The 19,169-nt window shown below is 43.8% G+C and overlaps 1 protein-coding gene across 1 annotated transcript; it reads left to right on the plus strand.

Annotated features, from left to right (window-relative positions):
• Positions 1-52: 52 nt before the first annotated feature.
• NDFIP1 (Nedd4 family interacting protein 1) lies at positions 53-18,570 on the plus strand. Its single transcript, XM_054217133.1, has 8 exons — positions 53-197; positions 9,916-10,003; positions 11,163-11,293; positions 12,293-12,380; positions 12,565-12,689; positions 14,513-14,579; positions 15,180-15,285; positions 17,557-18,570. The coding sequence occupies exons 1-7, from the start codon at positions 153-155 to the stop codon at positions 15,281-15,283; spliced, it is 648 nt and encodes a 215-aa protein (XP_054073108.1). The 5' UTR covers positions 53-152; the 3' UTR covers positions 15,284-15,285; positions 17,557-18,570.
• The last annotated feature ends 599 nt before the right edge of the window (positions 18,571-19,169 follow it).

The following is a 19,169-nucleotide window of genomic DNA, read 5'->3' on the forward strand; positions in this document are numbered from 1 at the left end:
GAGCGTGACGGGAGGAGGGCGGGAGCGGAGCCCGCAGCGAGGAGCCACCCGGTGCCTCCGCCTCCGCAGCGCCCGTCGGGAGGCGGCCGGGCAGCGCCGCCGCCGAGCCCCCCCCGCCCGCTCCCTCGCCCGCCCTCGCACCGCCGAGCGCCATGGCGGCCGCGGCCGCCGAGCCCAGCAGCGGCCGGTACCAGCAGGTGAGGGGGGCGGCGGGCTCCGTAGGCCGCGCCGGGGAGGACGGACGGCGGGGCCGCGCGGTGGGTCCGGAGGCGCTGGCGCCGCCTCCCGCCGCGGACGGGGCCCGCGGACGGGCGGCGCCTCAGCCCCGGCCCGAAGCCGGGCGTCTCCCGGGGCCTGTGGCCGGGCCGGGCCTGCGGGCGCGGCCGCCGCTGTCCCGCTGCGGGGAGGCGGGGGGAGCGCGGCGGCGAGCGGGCCCGCGGCCTCCGGCGGCGCCCGGGGCGGAGGCCTCGGCTGTCGCTGAGGCGCTGGGGGCCGGGCCGGGGCCGCGCTGCCCCAGGCCTCTCCCGGGGCCGGTGCGACCTTGTGCGCAGGGCGCTGTCCCCGCCGGTTCGAGGAGGGAACTTGTTCTGCTTTGTCTTGAAATTAGCGTTAATTCGATTTATCTCTTACATGTGGACCCCTCTGGCTCGGATTGAAATCCCTGTAGGCCGGAGACTGGCCTTAACTGAGCTCCCTCGTAAATTTGGGGTCGTTCTTCCTTCCCGGCCTCCTGAAGGAGAGGACGTGTCCTGCCATCAGCGCCAGCCTTGCAGAGGGGGTTCAGGGTCGGTGGGGTCCTGCTCCGTGACACAGATCATGCGCGTTTCTGTCTTTTCTTGCTTAAAGTAAGGGAGAGAAATCCCTCTAAACGGTACACAATACCGAGGTTCCCATAAAAAAACACTGTGTTATGACTTGGCCTTGGCAGCGTTTTCAGCGTGGGTAGGCTCACTCTCTTCAGGATATGAGACGCACCTTCCCATTGGGAAGGGATATTAGTCTCATCATGACAGCTGGAGGTCTCTGTTTTTTACATACTAGAAATGTAAAAGTGAAGTAAAACTTAAGTATTTTTTTTTTCTTTGACTCTGTGTAATACACATGTGCTCACTTACAAAGACAATTATCTTTGTTGTTGTTCTCGGAAATGGTAGGTACAGATAACCAGGCCTTTTCACTTATCGCCTTTCCCACCAGAGTCCTGCTGTTAGTATAGGACCCCGACAAACGCCTTCACAAATGTCTCTTACAAAGGGATCTAGCTTCCCATCGCCTTGAGCCCCTGGAGATAGGTGACGGAACGTGCCAAAGGACGCTGTTGCCTCGTTCTTCAGCGACTCCGTACCTGACCGATATGCCCAGTCCTGGTTTTCCTTAAAGAGAAAAGTGTAAAGCTGCTGTTTCGCCAGCTCCTGCTAACACATCTGACAGCCAGCAGACACCGCGCTCGCTGCAGAGTGTGACTGCCTGGTGCTGCAGAGATTAGGGAGGCAGGCTGGGCCCCAAAGGATTTATACTGCCAAAGACAAACAGATAACGGAGGCCCCGTGAAATGACTGGTGTAACTGGAGTGCGGAATCAGAAACTCGCATATAAATATATTTACTTTTGTGTAGCAGTTTAGAAATTGCTGCTTTTTTCCTTGCCCTCTGCCAGGAAACTGGTATTCCTATTGTTGTAAGGTGTGTTACTGCTGAACTGGCTCTTAGTGCTTGTGTTGCTCCAAAAATCTCTGCAAGCTGTTGAAACTAAGGATTCGGGACTGATATTTGGACGAAGAGGAGATGAGAGGGTGGGTCAGTCTCTGCAGCATTGAATGTGTCATTTTTTTTTTCCATACATTGAAATATATGGAAAATTGTACATGAATGTACAGTTAACGAACATTACATGTTTCAACGAGGAGGGACTTGTAGTGAATTGATAACCTTAATGACTAAAGCTAATAGAGGATCCAGTAAGTAGGGGTAGCTTGTAGAAATTCAGAACAAGCTCATTTAATCTTTGAGTTACTGGATTATGAGGCAGTGGAGGAGAACGGAGAATTTTAAAACTTGATAATTTTTTTGAGGGGGAAAGAGGGGTAATGGGGTAGTGGGGTTTGTCACATCACTGGCGGTTCCTGTACAGCTAGAGGTGATGCACTGTCTGAGCATGCCAGAGTCCAGTAACTCCGGCTCCGGGAAGTGTTACTGGTGTTAGACCTGTGTGTAGGAGCTGCGCTGTTGAGGTGTGGGCACTATTTGAACCTGTAAGATATTTGTAGGATTCCCTGAGTTTGTGTATTTTCAGGAAATGAGGTGATAGTTAATGAGGATAAACCGAGGGCAAGAGAAATGTATAACTGAGTTGGGAACCTGTGCATTTATCCTTCTGCCCTGTTCCTTGGCTCGTGTGGCCCTGCAGATGGGGGGTGTGGGGTGGGCCGTGTGCCCCCAGGAGCTGCCTCTGCTGCAAACTCACAGTCGGTGACCTTTCACTGATTCGTGCGGTGTTAAAGGGATGTACGATGGCATACGATTTATTTCCTAAAGCTAACTTTATAGCCCTTGTGCTTTGTTTGGGCATTAGATAATCTGATAAAAAAATAGCCTGTGATGACGCCTGTGGATGATGTAGCGGTCTGATCTGATACACCGAGGAAGTGCAGCTTGATGAAGAATAAAGCTAAAACTCCAGAGCCACGATCTCGGCTTCCCCCGGCCCCTTCCGTCGGGAGCATGGTCTGGGCAATGGGGGCAGATGCTGGCTTCGGTTCCTACTCTGCTTGTGGAGGTGGGAATGGGAGATTTTTGGAAGGCAGGAATCGTTATTCTGGGCAGTGCTGGGTCCCAAAAAGGGACACTGGGAGGCTGTTGTCATTCAGACTTGCCTTTGGGAAAGTTATACAGGGATGTCGTTGGGATTAAGTGTTTAAAGCCTTTTGAGCGTAACCCCTGGATTGTGAGTTCAGTGGCAGAACTGTATTTCATCCTCGGAATAGAAACTGGCCTCCATTCTGGAAAAAATAGCCAGGCTTTTAACAGGTTTATTTACACTGTATGTTAACCGAGGCATGCTTTTTACTTGAAGCGTTTGAAAACATATGTGATGTATATGAGTAATGTAAACCCACTTAGAAAATGGTGGGTGTGTTAAATAATGAAGACATATTCCATTTTTAGTGATATTTCTTCCTGTTCCACTTGTTGAAGGCTTACATGGATCATTTTGTAAAGGATGGTGTCCATAGGAAACATAAGGAAGAAAGATTTTTCCGTTTGTTTAGTTTTCTTTCTTGCTGAAGATACAGTGCGAATACTGTTTAAATCCGTGAAGGACCACAGTGCTTACTTAATATCTGGGAAGGCTGGAGTGAAATAGGAAGGCGGATGTCAGTTGTCACCTTGTGCTTACCTTAAGCTTGTATTTTATTTTTTTTTTCAGTTGAAATGGGCATGCAGATTGAAACTAAAAGATGAGAATATACCATGTTTTTTGTAATGTAGGTATTTAGAATTAGTAATGTCAGTGGCTACTTGTTTCCTTGGTGAGGTCCTGGTAGCATGCAGAAGATGTGCTTGCCAAAGGTACAGGCATCTGATACGACTGGTCAGGAAACTTCCAGGGTAGGTCATTTTCATGTTTTTTTCTTTTTTTTGTATAAGTAGGGTAGGAGGTGCCTGTAACAGTAAAGATTTTTTAAAGAAGTTGCAGAGTGAAGTCTGGTCTCTTGCACAGCCACTGCTCCTATGTTCTGCTGCAGCTGGTGGGGGCCCACGCGTTTCCTGAAGCTGCCTGATGTCCAGCCCGGTCTGTGTTCAGGTGACTGAAATCTCACTGGTTTGTTCTGAAACACCCACTTCTGTAGGCAATGGCACCTGCCAGGTGAGTGCGCAGGGTTTTAGTGTTTCTATGGGAAAAAGTAATTATAGAATGAAAATAGATTCCATCTTTAAAACTCAAAGGACTTGGGAAATGCTGTTGAACAGTAGTAGTCCAGTCTTATCATGTAGCTTGTGTAACAGCAGAAAATGGCCTTGCATGCAAGCTTTTTAAAAAAAAAAATTATCATCTTGGGTATCAGGATTGTGTTGGACTCGTATCTGGGCTTCTTTGGTGACTTTTCTGTCATCACTGAAATTCAGTGGGGCTCAGTAGCCCCCATCTGGGACGCAGATGTAGGAACAGTCCCTCAGGCCTTCGGTTGTTATGTGGCCCACAGGAGGTGTGGTACCTCTTTGCGTGGGCTCGGCATCGTGTTTCGAAGGGAGCCGTACCGAAAGCAAGCAGCAAAAGTGGTGTGTGTGTGTGAATTCTGATTGTTTGTCATTGGGACTAATAAGAAAATTTCATTATTAAGATGTATCTATTCGTTCTGTTTTTGCCTCTTCTTGTGAGATAGACAAATTTGATATATGGTGGCACAATGGGATTATTTTTTTTTTAAGATAGTTAACATTCTTCATATGAGAATTAAAAAAATGTGGTATTTTAAAATGTTTAAAAGATACAGAATTCTTTCTGTGATGTCTTAATGTCCAGAAAAAAGGTTAATGTGATCCTAAATACTACAGTAAGGCCTTACGCGTTGTCAAGCGTTTGAAGTTTAATAACAGCTATCTAAGATTTAAACCTACTTCTTGTGTATTAAGACCTTGAACACGCAAACCCAAGGACAGTCTGTACACAGGTTTGTACTGGCCCCAGTGCTTGTTTACAGTCTTGCCAGACCAGTATAATTCCGCATTTGAACAGGGGCAGGGGAATTAGATCAGCGTGTTTCCCAGGGCTGAGGTGTATTTCCATGTTGTCAGGCCATTAACTGCAGTGAGTCAGTGAAGAACGACATCCTCGTGAGCACGGATTGTGTTTTTGATGGACATAAAGCTGTTTTGATTGGTGTTTTTAACTTGGTAGCTGGGAGGGTCGTTGCAAACGTACCCTTCAGTTGGATGCTCCCACTGGTTTCTGGTCCTTGCCCTGTGTGTCCCACTGCCTGGGTGCAGCTCTGTGCTTGCTGCAGGGCAGGGAGCTGGTCCAGCTGGGGGGAGAAGAAGCGTTTTTTGGGAGGGGGAGTGGAGGCATGTTTTTCAGCCCTTTATTAAAATGAAAGAGTAGCTCAGGTTGGCAGAGACCTTGGGAGGTCACTCCCCAGAGCTGGGCTGTGCTCGGGGCCCTGGGGAGAATTGATTCCACAGTGGGAGGCTTGGGCAGGGGCATCAGCATCTCCCGGTGCAGGGAGAAGCCTGGGGAGGGTTTGGTTAGACAGTGCGGCTGCCAAGCGTGTCCCCCAGAGTCACACTGCACACACCTGGGTGGAGGTAGCTGGGGGAGACACGCCATTCGTGCTCTCACTCTCCATCGGTTAAACGAGCTGGAAGTGCCCATGGGAGAAAACAGTTATTTGCTCATCAAGGAAAGGAGAGGGCTGATGCATGTGGGTTGACTTGTCTAATAGCTTATCGTTACTCCTGCTGATTAATAAGCTGATACTAAGTTATAGGAATCTGCAACAGCATTGGGCAAAAGTCAGGATTTCAAATCAGAGTATGTTTAAAGTGAAGCGTAAGTCAATAAAAATAAGTCTCCTCTTCTTCAGGGTTGGCAGCAATTTTCATTTGCTTCCAAAGGGCCAGAGAGATGGAAAGAGAAAAGTAAGGGGTGTTGCAATGGGAATGAAGTGTAACCTTTTTGCGGGCAGGCTTTGCCTTGCCAGAGTAATCTCAATTTTAGTAGTGATACACATTTCTATTTATTTATTTATTTTAACGTTTTCTTGCAAAGGTTATAACTTCGTTGTTCTGGAAAAAATCAATCCTATCACCTTTTAAAAAAAAAATTGATTCTCTTTCTGTCGTTAGCCTAAATATCTGCCTTTTTTGAAATCTCAGAGAAACCCTAGTAACAACAAAAATGAGATCCGATTAGGGTTATCTTCAGTCTAGAATTCCTGTGGGATTTCTGTGCAGTTCTGCCTTGCGTGCCAGAATATATAATAAGAATCGAAATGCAGTAAACCTTGATGATACATAGCTGAGTTAATATATTACTGATGATACATTGCTAAGGCGAAGTTTGTAGTAATGCTGATGTAGTGTAGAGAATATTTGCATGCAGCCTAAGGACTTGGGGCAAGGGAAAGAAAAGAAAAAAAAAAAGATCCAAAACTGTGTCAGCAGCCTATGTGCTAAGTTTAGAAAATTTGGAAGAATTAACAGACATATTTAATGGAAATGCTTTCTTCAAAGTTTACACCAAAGTATTTAAAAACGTTTTGTAAGTTTTGAACTTTAATGCTACTGTGCTGTGTGTATTTACACGTGATGTGTCTCAAGCAGGGGGAAGTGGCGATGTCTTCTCACAGCCAAGATTCTGATGGTGTTTGTTGGGGGGGGGGGGGGGGGGGGGGGAAGTCCCAGGGATTTATCCTGTTCTGCCAGGCAACTTTCTGTTGTTATATCAATCCAGTGAAAAAATCACAGCCAAACTTCTGTTTTCATAACTGTACGCATTGCTGTAAAGGCTGTCTACTTTTTAAGGCCACAAATACAAGAATCCTGCTTTAAAGGCTAAAATCCACCAGTGACTCAAAGAATATCCCACAGCCTCAGCAAAACAGACTTCAGCCAAACGCCGCTTTCATCAGGTTCTCCGGGTTCTGAAGACTCTTGGCGGTGGCTTGGAGGGGGGGGAATTGCCCGCCGTCCCGAGTAGCGCAGCCTTCCTCTTCCTCATTGCATGTACCCGGTGCTGCAGACGGCGTCTGGGCCATGCAGGGAGCATGGTGCAGCGGTGCTGGGCCACGCGAGGCGAACGATGACTCATTCTTCCTGTCACATGAACCGGGACTGCTTTGCTAATAAGCACTTAGTTGAATTTTAGATGCCTGGAATCATTAAAAAGGCTGGAAGGCATTTGTGTACCTTGTCCATTAGAAGAAGAATCTGTTCTCTGTAACTGTATACCTTCTACAGCCTCTAGCTCAACTTTAAAAAGTCACTACGTTTTTTGTGTCATTACCTGAATTGTAATGGTTTGAAGCCAGCAGTAAGTTCATGTGGCTTTCTCCTGCACAAGGTAGTTGTAAGAATACGTGTTTCTTCTTACTGTTGAAAGAAGAACCTTGTAAGAATTCCAGTGGTAGGAATTAATCCTCTTTTGTTTTGTCTCTTGCAGTGTTGTCACATCTAGTGTTTTCCTTTTGCCCTCCTTGGTGATTTGACTGTTAGGTTGTATATGTCTTTTTTTCTTACAAACATCAGGGGTTTAATTTCTGCCACCCCTGATGAGGAGAGCAGGTGATGCAGGGCATGCGGTACCCAGAGACTGTCCCTAGTCTGTCGGAGCCTTTCCTCCTTCGCTAACAGACTAGGTCTTGTGTATGTGGAAGAAAAAAAGGGGAGAAGTATTGAATTTTCATGGATAGACTAAAAATAAGCATGGTAGAGAATTACCTAAAAATTGATAGACTACAGAGCTGGAGAGACTGAATCAACTGGTTTGACTCTGCATTTTACTGGGTTATTCCTTAGGTTGCCCCTCTCGTGCTGTGTGCAGGCTGCTCTTGAATTTCTATAGCAGTGCGCTCTTTTTTTTTTTAAATTTTTTTTAAAGCTTATTTTAATAGGCAATTACTTCACAAGTTAGTTTGCATTTTCTACTAATGACTGAACTCCATGGGGTTTATAAAAAAAAAAAAAAAAAAAAAAAGGGCATTTTTATTTCTTGGTAAGGGCTCATGCCGAATTAGCTGGTTTGAAAAGGATGAAGATGAATTTCTGTTGTAGGAGTTTCTGCAGCTTATCATGTTTGCTTGGTGCCCTGAGGCTAATTAAAGCTGCAGCCATTGAGGCAGGTACCTGCCACCTCCACCCTGGTTTGTGTGGGTGCACATCTGGCTAGAGCCAGCATTTTAGATGTCTCCTGCCAGCAGCCACAGCATCTGTGCTGGGAGGTGCTCTTGGCGTAATACGGATTAAGTTTTCATCCGGATCACTTCATTTCTCCTCCTTCAAGGAGGCAGTTCAGCTTTGTGCCACGTGGGGAGTCCTTACCCAGAGAGCTTGGGGCTGACCAGCTCCCTCTTTTTTTTTTTTTTTTTTCTTTTTTTTTCCACCTCTCCTGTTTGGAAAATGTGACTGGGCAGAGGATGGAGACTTGCTGTTCGAGTACCGAGGTGAGCTTCGCCTGCCAGTGAAACAGCGGAGGGCTGGGATGGGCTGTTGGTTTGGTACAGCTGAGTGGGTGACAGTGCTGCTGAATCTTTTCCAGTGCTTCACAGTGTCATTTCTTCCCTTTCCCCTCTTGGCCAACCCCTTGGACCTGCCAGCAGAAACGCTTGTGTCGTCGCCTGTTAACCCAAGTCATTTCAGCCTTACTCGGTTAATGTCCTTTAACAGCAGGTGTGTTTAAAATCTTTTTGATGTAACTGGCGTAGGGAGCCATGACACACCAGCTACGCTGACAGCCTCCACGCTGAGGAGGTGGAAGGCTGCGGGATGTTGTGTCCGGCTGCAGTGCGAGGAGGAACCATGGGCTTGCAGCTCCCCGTCCTGTGCATGCTCCCGGGTGTGCAGCGGGTGGAGGCGTGCGGCTGTCGGTTAACTGTGAGACAATCCACGCTCTTCTCAGAAAACTGAGTAGTGGGACTTGGATGTCTCTCAGTTCAGACACGCAGCTGTGGTTGGGATGCAAATGTCCAATGAGTTGCACTCAATACATCTGAAAAAGTTTTGGCTTTGCTTTGACTTTCAGAGGGGACATGGATGTAGTCTGGTCTTTGATCATAGGCAGCAAAAGGAATAAAAACCCAAGAGGCAAAATGGTTATGTGTAAACCAAGACCTTCATTTAGAAGTGTGAGCTGATTTGTTGGTTGTTGTTTTGTTTTGTTTTTTGTTCCTGATGAAACATACAAGTAAAATAAGAACATATCCCCATCCCCCTGCATGAAATGCTTAGGAAGGACTCGAGTGGCAACATATCTGTCCAAAGAAAAGAAAGCAAAATGTCGTGGATGGCTTCACAAGGGTTAGCAGGGGTGTGCAGGAGGGATAGTTCAAGAAGACATTAAGGAAGAAGTTGCAGGGTTGCTGCTGTTTTGTGGTGATTGCGAAAGAGGGTAATGTCTCTCTGTTCAGGCAAGTGGTTCAGTCCCAAGGTGCTTTTTTGAAATGAGTTGTCTTTCTGCATCAAAATTCGCTTTCTTTGGTGATGAGATGAGAAATGGGAAGAAGAAAAAACCAAAACGGTGGCAGTTGATCTGTAAATTCCTTTCTGGTGTGTTCTGCTTTGAACACTTCTGGCGTGGTATTGTCAGCGCCTCTGATCAAAGCCCATGTTTGTGTTACCTGCTTCGTGCAAGTGACACTCTGTATTTGATAAGCCGTGTGGTTATTTATACAGAGCCTGTGGGAAGCACAGTGCCCAAAATAAACCGTCTCCTTTTCAATAATACAGTGCGAAAGGTTGAAGGGAAATGGCAAGCTTCATACTTATATGTGTCATTATGTAATGTATCCATGAAAAACCCCTTCCTTAGCAAAGCCACAGGCAGCAACGGAGTCTTTTGTTGGGTGTCTCCTGCTGTTTCTGCGACTAAAACAGATGCAACTGCAGCTCCTAAGCAGTGTGAGCTGAGGAATCTGAGGAAGTGCCAGGGAAATGGAAAGGTACTGAAAAGATGTCTGCTGTGCTTTGTCGAAGTCCAGGTGTGTGAGGATATGACTTAAAAACACATTAAAACTGAGATGGCATATTGATCATTTCAAGTGGGAGTGCTTCGGAGGGAAGCTGAGCAGCTGCTCGAGTGTCCCATGGTGACGTAGAACAGTCCTCTTCCAGAAGAATCTGTTGGGTGCAATTAAAGCTACAGGGGTAATTTGACAGAATTTGAGAAACCCCATTAACCTCTCTCATGTGTGGGTCTGTTCAGCTACAGAATGAAGAGGAGCCAGGCGAGACTGCGGCAGTGGTGAATGATGCCCCTCCGCCTTACAGCAGCATTTCTGCGGAGAATACAGGTAAATGTAACTGAGAGGAAATAGCTAGGTTCGCTCTCTTGGTCTTGCTTAATTGTTCTCCTTATTGACGGACGGCATTGCAGCATCCTTACCAAGGCTGCGAAGGATCAGAATTGATCCAGAGAGACTATTGTTACTTGTGGTTTAGAAGATGCGTTTTGGCTGCATTCATCTGATGTCATCCCATCAAGCAGTGTTCAAGTTACATTTCACAGTGTTCTCAGTAGATTGAAGGCAGTTAAAAATCAAAGTGCTACGAGGATTTGTGGTTCTCCTCATTATTTGGCATTTGGATGATGCTGTGCTCCTTCCAAAAGGGACTTGTTACTTAAAAGCAATTAAAGAATTCACTCTTTCTGCAGTTTTCAATAACTAAGGACTTGGTCGTAAGGATTATACTCTTCTGAACCATCGTACTGTCATGTCACTAATAGCTTTTAGCAAAACAGCTTGTTTTATATATCCGACAGTTTTATTTATAACAGCTTGGTTACATATCAGAGTATTTTGACTTAGGTAATTCTTTTCACTTTTTCCCTCCATAAGTTTCATAGTCAATTACTCAAATAAGATTTGTGAATCAAATGCAACGTACTGTCAGTCCCTCAAACAGCCAGCCAGGTTTGGATAACCATAAGCTTTTACTAACCGTAAAGGTGTCCCATTAGCTCTGGTTCCTTAGTGCATCTCAGCAACAGGCTCAGAAGTGCTATGTTTGATTTCTGTTCCAATCCCGCTCCCCTCCATCAGAAAACAGTTTGGAGTCTCTCTCTGGAAAAATGGGTCACCAGTGGCCTGAGATCTGCAGTGATCCTTTTTTGACTCACTCAAACCGCTTGCATTTGGAAATATGACTACTTCTGTTTATTGAAGTCGGGAGGGACACAGCATATATCTTTATTTTAAAAATAAGTACAGCCAAGCATGTTAAAGTAGTGCTCCGTGTATTACTTTATATTAGATAAGATGCTCCCGTGTTTTTTCGCTTTCTGGTTTGGGATGGCAGGAGGCTGGAAGGGTGGGGAGGGAACAGGAGGAGCAGGATTCAGCAGTGTGGGATAGTGGGGTATTTTGAAGTCATCTGAAATGCTTCTCATTCCCAACATGGTGTTCTTAAGGAACTAACAAGATACCTTCTATGTAACTTTTTTTTTTCCAGCTTATTTTGACTACAAGGATGAGTCAGGATTTCCAAAGCCTCCATCTTACAATGTGGCCACAACACTGCCTAGCTATGATGAGGCAGAGAGAACCAAGGCTGAAGCTACAATTCCCTTGGTTCCGGGAAGGGTGAGTGTGCTCGGCTGGCTCTGTCCTTTGCGTTTCTTCTCTAGAATTTCTGGTTTGACTCCTGCCCATCAAGTGTCATGACCATGACTTTTTTTTTTTTTAAAAGCTTTTCTGGGGTGGTGATATTACACACTTCAGAGTTCTGTAGCTGATTTGGTTGTTGGGTTTGGTGTTTTTTTTTTTTTTTTTTTTTTTTTTTTTTTTTTTTTTAAAATTATCCTCTGGGCGGCTATGATGATGTAAGACATCTCAGTAATGCCAGCATGTGCTGTCCAGATTAGTTTGGCAAGCTGACAGAGGAACTGTCCTGTAGCCCTGTGCACTGTCACTGTTTTTTAAAAAGAATATTTAGGATTAATTGTTCAGCTATCTAGCATATCTACATTTGATACTCCTGCTGCTTATTTAGTTGACTTTTCCAGAGGGCGGTGTAGCTGATACAAGGCTAAAATCATTGTCAGAATAATTATTTTTTAATTTTTTTGTGTGTTTTTTTCAGCATTCTCTCTTGTTCAGCTTCTTCCTCCACCCCTGCTAGCATTAGTTGTCTGCTGCTCATTATATTTCTTCATAGAAGCCAAATTCCTTGCTGAGATGATAAGTTTAATTTTTTTGATGAGTAAGGGAATTCATTAAAGTGAGAACAAGAACATGCCCAATCATGACCATCTTAAAAAAAAAAAAAAAAAAAAAAAAAAAAAAAATTTAAAATACTGCCACTGAGGTAGTATTTCATGCCCTGTATCATCTCAGGATGAGAAGCAGGAATTTTTCCTGTTTGCATTTGGAGCTATTTGAGATTTAGGATTCCCCTCTGCCCCCACAGGGGGCTTTCCTTAAATGTAAACAAAGCGCTTTGTATCCCTCCATCATACACCGCTTTTTGCGGGCTATACAATTTGCTGGTCCTTTTTTGAAGAGCCATGTGCCTAAATGGAATTGCTGTATGGACTGGAATGACTCAAATCCACCCCCGTCTTGCCTCCCTTTGCTTTACAGGATGACGACTTTGTGACACGGGATGATTTTGACGACACCGACCAGCTGAGGATAGGAAATGACGGCATTTTCATGCTAACTTTCTTCAGTAAGTACATGATGGAACTTAACTTTTTTTCAGGCAGTGACCCAAAATATCTGGAGTTATTTTCACACTTAGGTTTATGTAGCATCAGGAAAAACCTGTGTGCAAGGGTTTTATGGTTTGTTTTTTTTTTTTTCCCTTTGGAATATAAAGAGGGCTTGACCTGCTGCTTTTCTCCTGCTTTTAGTGGCATTCCTCTTCAACTGGATTGGATTTTTCCTGTCTTTCTGTCTGACTACTTCAGCTGCAGGACGATACGGGGCCATTTCTGGGTTTGGTCTGTCTCTTATTAAGTGGATCCTTATTGTCAGGGTAAGTTGTTTAGTGCAAAAACATGTACATGGACACTGGTATTGTTTTCCCTAGCTTGTTTTTATCTCCCTTATACTGAAGTTAGTTATAAACTTAGCTTTTTATAACAAAATAGATTTTGAGCCCCTTATTCACTGAGAACAGGGCTTTTTCATGATTCTGTCCTGTTTGTATGCTGGAATTATTATTGCAATAAAAGAGAATAAAGATTGCTCACCCAAGTATGGCACTCTCTGACAGAACCACAGTATTGGATCAAAATGTGTTTGTGCGTTGAGCAGTAACAGTGATCTCTGATCTTTGTAAAACATGTATCCAGGCAAAGCAAGGTCTGCCGTTAGCATAGGGATGTTTCTCTCCAGTATGATGTGCCTTAGGTGCTCCTCTGAAAAAAAATAATTCTCTAAAACGTGGGATAACCGTGAGTGTGATTGATGAGAAGAGGGAAACAAGGACTTGAAAGTTAGGAAGCGTGAGGTTTGCTTTTCGTTTGGGGAAGAAGAGGCAGCCACTGCTTTGTCACATGGATAGGAGAAGCCCTCTGGTGCCCTCTGGTGTGATGTGCCTGCGGCACAAGCAGCAGGGGATCAGGAGGAAACACATTTTCCCGTTTTATTTCCGTATAAACTCAGTTAAAACATCCACTGGGCTCTGCTCCACCAGATCACACGGGGAGAGGAAGGGGGTGACTGATCAGAACTGGTTTGTGTTATGGGAAACTGGGTGCCCCTGCTGGGCACAGAGCTCTGCCTACAGAAGCAAGTAAGGCTGACGTAGTATTTTTAAAACTTGAAGGGGAAGAAAGAGAAACCTTTCCAGGAAAAAAAAAAAAAGGGTACGGATGTGCTGATGCTGGAAGGAATGGAAAAAAATCCAGCTATTTATTGGAGGGACTGTGAGAAAATATGAAAAAAGCTTTATTTGGAGCTCACGGAAAGAAGGTGTCTATGAAAATGGCACACAGACATTCCAGGCCAAATTTTGAATTTCAAGCAAACAATACCAGTTGTGCACAAGTAGAAGTAGAGAGCATTAGTGTTAGGGCTGTCACTTCATAGCTAATCTCTTTGGGCTAGGAACTGTAATTTGCAAATCCAGCATCTGTTAACTTTTTCTGTAGAAAGTTAAGATTTTTGGGGTCACCTTGTAACAGTGGTGTTAACTATTTGCTGGATTAAGTGGTGTGGCAGTGAAACAGGTGACCTTAACTGTGGATTTGATTTAAACCTTGATAACAAGCTTACCTTTCCTTAGGTTTTTAAACTTGAATAGAATGAAAACAAAAAAATTACACTGTATTTATCACTGACATAGTGAACTTCAGTGCTCTAATAGTGTCAGTGCCTTTTATAGGCAGTAATTTTTCCCAATAGAAAATCTTGTCAGAGGGTTCCACAGGTCTGGGATTTCTTTTTTAACTATACTTTTGTTGGATATACTATCCAGCCTTACAGTGTAATTAGCGTGGTACAGCATGCACTGCTGTAAACATGCTCTTCCCTTTCAGAAGCTGCAACTGTGGTTTATAAGCATTAAAGATGTCAGGGAAAATAGGAGTATTTGCTCAGTGGTGCCTTTCTGCTCCACTGCTTGCGGGAGTTTATGGCTGGGTATTGAGTCTGTTCCATTCCCCTTGATTAGAGTTGGTCTGACATGTGTAGAAAAACCTTAAATGCAAGTTTGTGGAGATGGTTTGTTCCCTGCAGTCTGTGCAGATGATGAAGTGTAGCACTCTGTACGCAATTGGTAAGAATAGATTTGGGTTCAGAAATCGACATGTATGCTCTAACTTGTTGTTTGTGTGGGTTTGTTCTTTTTTTCAGTTCTCCACCTATTTTCCGGGTTACTTTGATGGCCAGTACTGGCTTTGGTGGGTCTTCCTTGTACTAGGTGAGTGTTTGTTCTGGGGGGAAGAGGGAATGCATGCTTCAAACTCTGTGAAGTGCAGTGAGGGCTTTTGAGAGCATAGCTTTACTGGCTACTGAAATATGTGTGCGTAGATGTAAGATTGAAATGTCACCCTCAGAGTACTCATCCTCTTATTGAATGAAAGCCTGCTATGTTTTAAAGGTACACGTAAACACTGTCCCTTTGTTGTCATTTCTTGGTGGCAGCATCCTATTTATCATCCAGAAGGAGTAAGGAAGAGAACAAAGCTTGTTTTCATAGTAACTGATGTTGTATCTATTCTTAAATAGAAGAGTGGGTTGAGGTTGTTCATTTTGGGTTTTTTTTTCTTTTTTCTCCTCCTTTGGAAGTAACTGGATCTTATTTGGAGGCAAATGTTTTGTGACTGGCTAAGGAAAGTTTGTTTTTGAAATTGAAAGGTTAGGTGTTATTGGTACCAGAAAAATGCTTGTCTTTAATCAGCTGTTGTGCATCCCAGTGACTTAGTTCCCTCTGTACTAGGAATGGTGTGTTGAACTGCTGGTTTTCTAATTGAAGAAGCAAAATCTGTGTTAACTGGACAAACGTGTTTCTTTCATCTAGGTTTTCTGCTGTTTCTCAGAGGATTTATTAATTATGCAAAGGTTAGGAAGATGCCAGATACGTTTTCCACTCTGCCCAGAACCAGAGTTCTCTTTATTTACTAAAGGTAAACTTTCTGCTTTCCTGAATTTGTTCTGTTTTGTTTTAACTCCAATTTAGTGACTCGTTTAGGCTAGACTTTTCTTTGATTGGCTATTTTTAGAACACAAGGCAGGAGAAAACAGTTGTTTCTTGGCATCCCGTGTGCAGCTCCTGTTTCTACAGAGTCCAGACTGACCTGGTGGGAAGCAGAGGAATACTTGACATTTCTTCCTGAGCTTTTGCTTTGAGGAACTGAATATTCATTAGATTGTGTTACTTGAACTGTAGGAACAAAATCTTTGCCCCTTGGTATTGCGCTGTATTTGGCAGGTGCCTCTTTCAGAATAAATAGCATACGTGGTATGTCCTAAACATGAGTAAAGGTCACAAAATGTTCTTAGAAGATTGTACCAGTGTCTCTGGCTTATGTCCCAGAAAGAACAATTTGTCTGAATTTTGCTTGCTGTTTAAAGTTTTTGCCAAGTTCCTGAAGAAATTAAACTCTTGCACACCTTTGCTCTTTGAAAACCCCTGCCACGTACCTGAACTACTGTCCTGCCTGAGCATCCTTCAAAAACATTAATGCCGAAAAGCCTTTTGCTTTAAGGCCGAACCTTAACGTTTCTGCTGCCTTAATGGGACTTTAAAGGAGGAGGCTTAAGTAGCTGAACCCTTCTAGCATAATTTCCTGCTTACAGCAGATAATGGCCTTGCATTAACTGTCCCTCCCTGAGGGGAAGGAAATCCTGTAATAGGTTGCTTCCCAGATGGCAAGTGCAACACGATGCTCCCTTTAGAAATATCATAATAACACTAGATTTCCCCAAGATGGGATTGAGGCAATTGCAGCTGTGACAGCGGTATAAAGAAACCAAACAAACCCCAGCGCTAAATTGGGGGTCATTAAATTGTTCAGATTTTAAAGCCGAGGTTTGATTTTCCAAATGCACTTTCCTTTTATTAGAAACTGCAAATTGCGTAAGATTCTGCTGCTTTTCTACTCTGTAGAGAGAACGTGCTACACAAAACGGGCATTGTGCAGTGTTTTCCAGCTTGAGTTTTCCACTGGTGATAGTGTATAAAAATAGTTCAGTCAATTTATTTAAGTGTTTCGGTTCTGTTTAACAAAGTTATGGTTTATGACCTCCTCCAGGATTTGTAATATCCTCTCAAATTCCTGCTGAGTCACCAGCGGGTTTATTTCCCCCAGTTGTATGGTCACGTAGTGTGAGCGTTTAGGCAACAGCTTTATCGTCTGTAGTTTGTTCTTACTGAACTTCTTTTTTTTTTTTTTTTAATTTTGCTTCTTTGCTGAAACTTAATTTTTCATTTATTAAGGAGCTGTGTGGTTTCTTGTTGCACAGGCTTTTCCTACATTTGGGATTTGAAATTATAATTTTAGAGACCTTACTTGACTCCTTGCTTGTGAGGATGGAGGTGTAGAGTTTGTTAAATTTTTTAAAATTTTTTTTTGTCATTTTAGAGCTTTCAAAAAGCACTCTCAGATATATTGAGATAAATGTCCAGAATAATTTCTAAATATTACAACTTCGACACTTCTCCTGAAAATAAATCTTTAATCCAAAATTCTGAGCAGGGAAACCACAAAAGACTTGGATTTTCAGTGTATTATTGTTCTGAAGACTAGATTTTTCTCTGTTGGGCTTAATGAAAAGAACATGGTGAATGAACATTTTCATTTTAGAGCAGGAATACACTTTAGAAAATTAGGAGGAGAGGAGTAATTAGTGCAAACCAGCAAATAATAACTGTGAAAATGAATGTAATGGCAAGCTTGGTGTTTCCTGTTCCATCTGTGTGTGCCAGTAATGGACATTATCCCATGAGCACATCGGCTGTGGGTGGTTTCTGTTGGATCTGGGGTTCCAGCGGTTGTGTCCAGTGTGGACGGGCAGGCGCTTGGTGTCGGACCAGGACACTTGGTACAAAGATAAAAACCTCACAGTTATCCTGGCAGGATGCAGCAACTGAAGACTGAGTCAAATTTTCTTCGCATAGTGCAAATGCAGCGTAACTTCAGACACCTGTATGTTTTCCTGCTAGTGTTTCTAAGAGCATTGTCTGATTTGGTGTCCGTTTTCCCCTACGGAATTTTAACTCTTTAAAACTATAAAATATGCACAAAACTACCGAGTGTTTTGCTAGAGTCACGTCATTGTGTACTGAGATACTTTATAAGCCTTAGACATCCTGCACTCTTTGTGAACTACATCCTTCTGTTATCCGAAATAACAATCTAACTATAGTTTCAATATTCAATATCCTTCTCCGACAGATGTTTTCTGGCAAATGTCTTCCTGCGTTAGTGAATTCTCCCTCAAGAAGCAGCAGGACACCTGCAGGAAGTGAATCAAGACTTTGGAGCAGAAGAAAAAATAGTCACCTGCTTTAAAATAAATGAAAATAAAAGTACTGTTGGAAAAAAAAATACAAAAAAAAAAAAGGAGAAGCATTTCTTTCTATTTGTTTCTAGGTGTAAAATTTTAATAATTAATGCAGAATACTGTAACCATTGAATCATTAGTGGCTAATGTTTGACAAAGCTATTGCAGTCCAGTCCGTGCCGTGCTAATGAAGCCTTCTGTAGTTTGTGCTGTAGTGATGCGGGTCGCCTGAGCCCTGGCCCCGGGGCCAGCAGGGGACAGACTTGCTTTGTGTCCTCCTCTGGCCCGGCGGGATCGGGGATGGACATGCTGGGAGCAGGGATGGATGCGGCAGGAGCCAGGATGGATGCTCTGGGGAGTGGGAGCGATGGCCTTGCCACGGCTCCCCACCTTTCTGCGGCTTCCAGCCAGTGCCCGAAAGGAAAAGCGGGTCTGTGCGGTATGGATCCCTGAGGTGGAACTGGGAGAGAGTATTACTTTGAAGGTGGCACAAGTATTAGGGTTTTTTTTTTTTATGGTCTATATTCTCAATGTTGTAGCATACTTTGCTTTCATACTACCTACTTTTTGGACTATCTAGGGATTTTCACAGTACACATTGATAGTGTAAAAATGAAAGATCACGTTGCAACTTTGTATAAAAAAAATTACCTTGCAAAACAAAGGCCTTTTTTTTTTTTTTTTTGTTCCCCCCCCCACTTCGGCTTGGGACTTTTGAGACAATTCCTAACGTACCTGTAATTCTTGCTTTTCTAATTTGTGTTAGCAGAGACTACGATGTGTTATAAATGTAGATTGAATGTGCACTTCTGTGCTTTCTGCCAAGTGGTAATTCACTTTGGAGTTTTACTATGTTAAAACTGTAAATATAGCAGAACATTAATAAATGTCACTTATGTAGCAAATTTTCCTGTAGAGCAGTGTTTAATTTAGTTTCAATGCTTTATTGCACCTGTTTATTGGTTACAAATGCAGATGATCTGTGCGAATTTCATGACTTTTCCTGAGAAGGTGTAATGCAAATCTCCATTTCGAGGTGTCTGGCTTCCCCTTTGTAACCAGGGCTTCAAACCCAGAGACAGTCTTTGGCGTCAGCCTGGCAGATCAGGAAACGGCGATTCCCTACATTTTTGGGGGAGTGTTGGGTTTTTCTTGTTCTCACATATATAACTTACCCGCCTCATGAAAGGGTTTGTTGGTGGTTTTGGTTCATGGCTGAACTCCGATGTATAGTCCTCGCAAACAAGCAGTCGGGGCTGACAAAGACAGATGGAGGTTACGCAGAGGCTTCCCTTTTTAAACAAGAATAAGTGTACACAGAGAGAATTATTAAGTTTATCCCGTGAGGCAAAATCTGCAGCACTAGGGAACTCTGAATCACATTTGCCCAAACTTGGTAGATCAGCCTTGTGTTTACCCTCCAGGCATCTGGGCCTTATTTGGTCTTGTATATTCGGAGAACTTGGAATATTTGGCATTCCTGTTCCTCTTCATTGGGTGGCCT

This window comes from Rissa tridactyla, chromosome 11, assembly GCF_028500815.1.
Source record: "Rissa tridactyla isolate bRisTri1 chromosome 11, bRisTri1.patW.cur.20221130, whole genome shotgun sequence".
Classification (NCBI taxonomy): domain Eukaryota; kingdom Metazoa; phylum Chordata; class Aves; order Charadriiformes; family Laridae; genus Rissa; species Rissa tridactyla.

Coding starts and splice junctions, on each gene's coding strand:
- NDFIP1 (XM_054217133.1), top strand. CDS start 153: ATGGCGGCCGCGGCCGCCGAGCCCAGCAGCGGCCGGTACCAGCAG. Junction 10,004..11,162: donor CATTTCTGCGGAGAATACAG/GTAAATGTAACT, acceptor TTTTTTTTCCAG/CTTATTTTGACTACAAGGAT. Junction 14,580..15,179: donor GTGGGTCTTCCTTGTACTAG/GTGAGTGTTTGT, acceptor TCTTTCATCTAG/GTTTTCTGCTGTTTCTCAGA.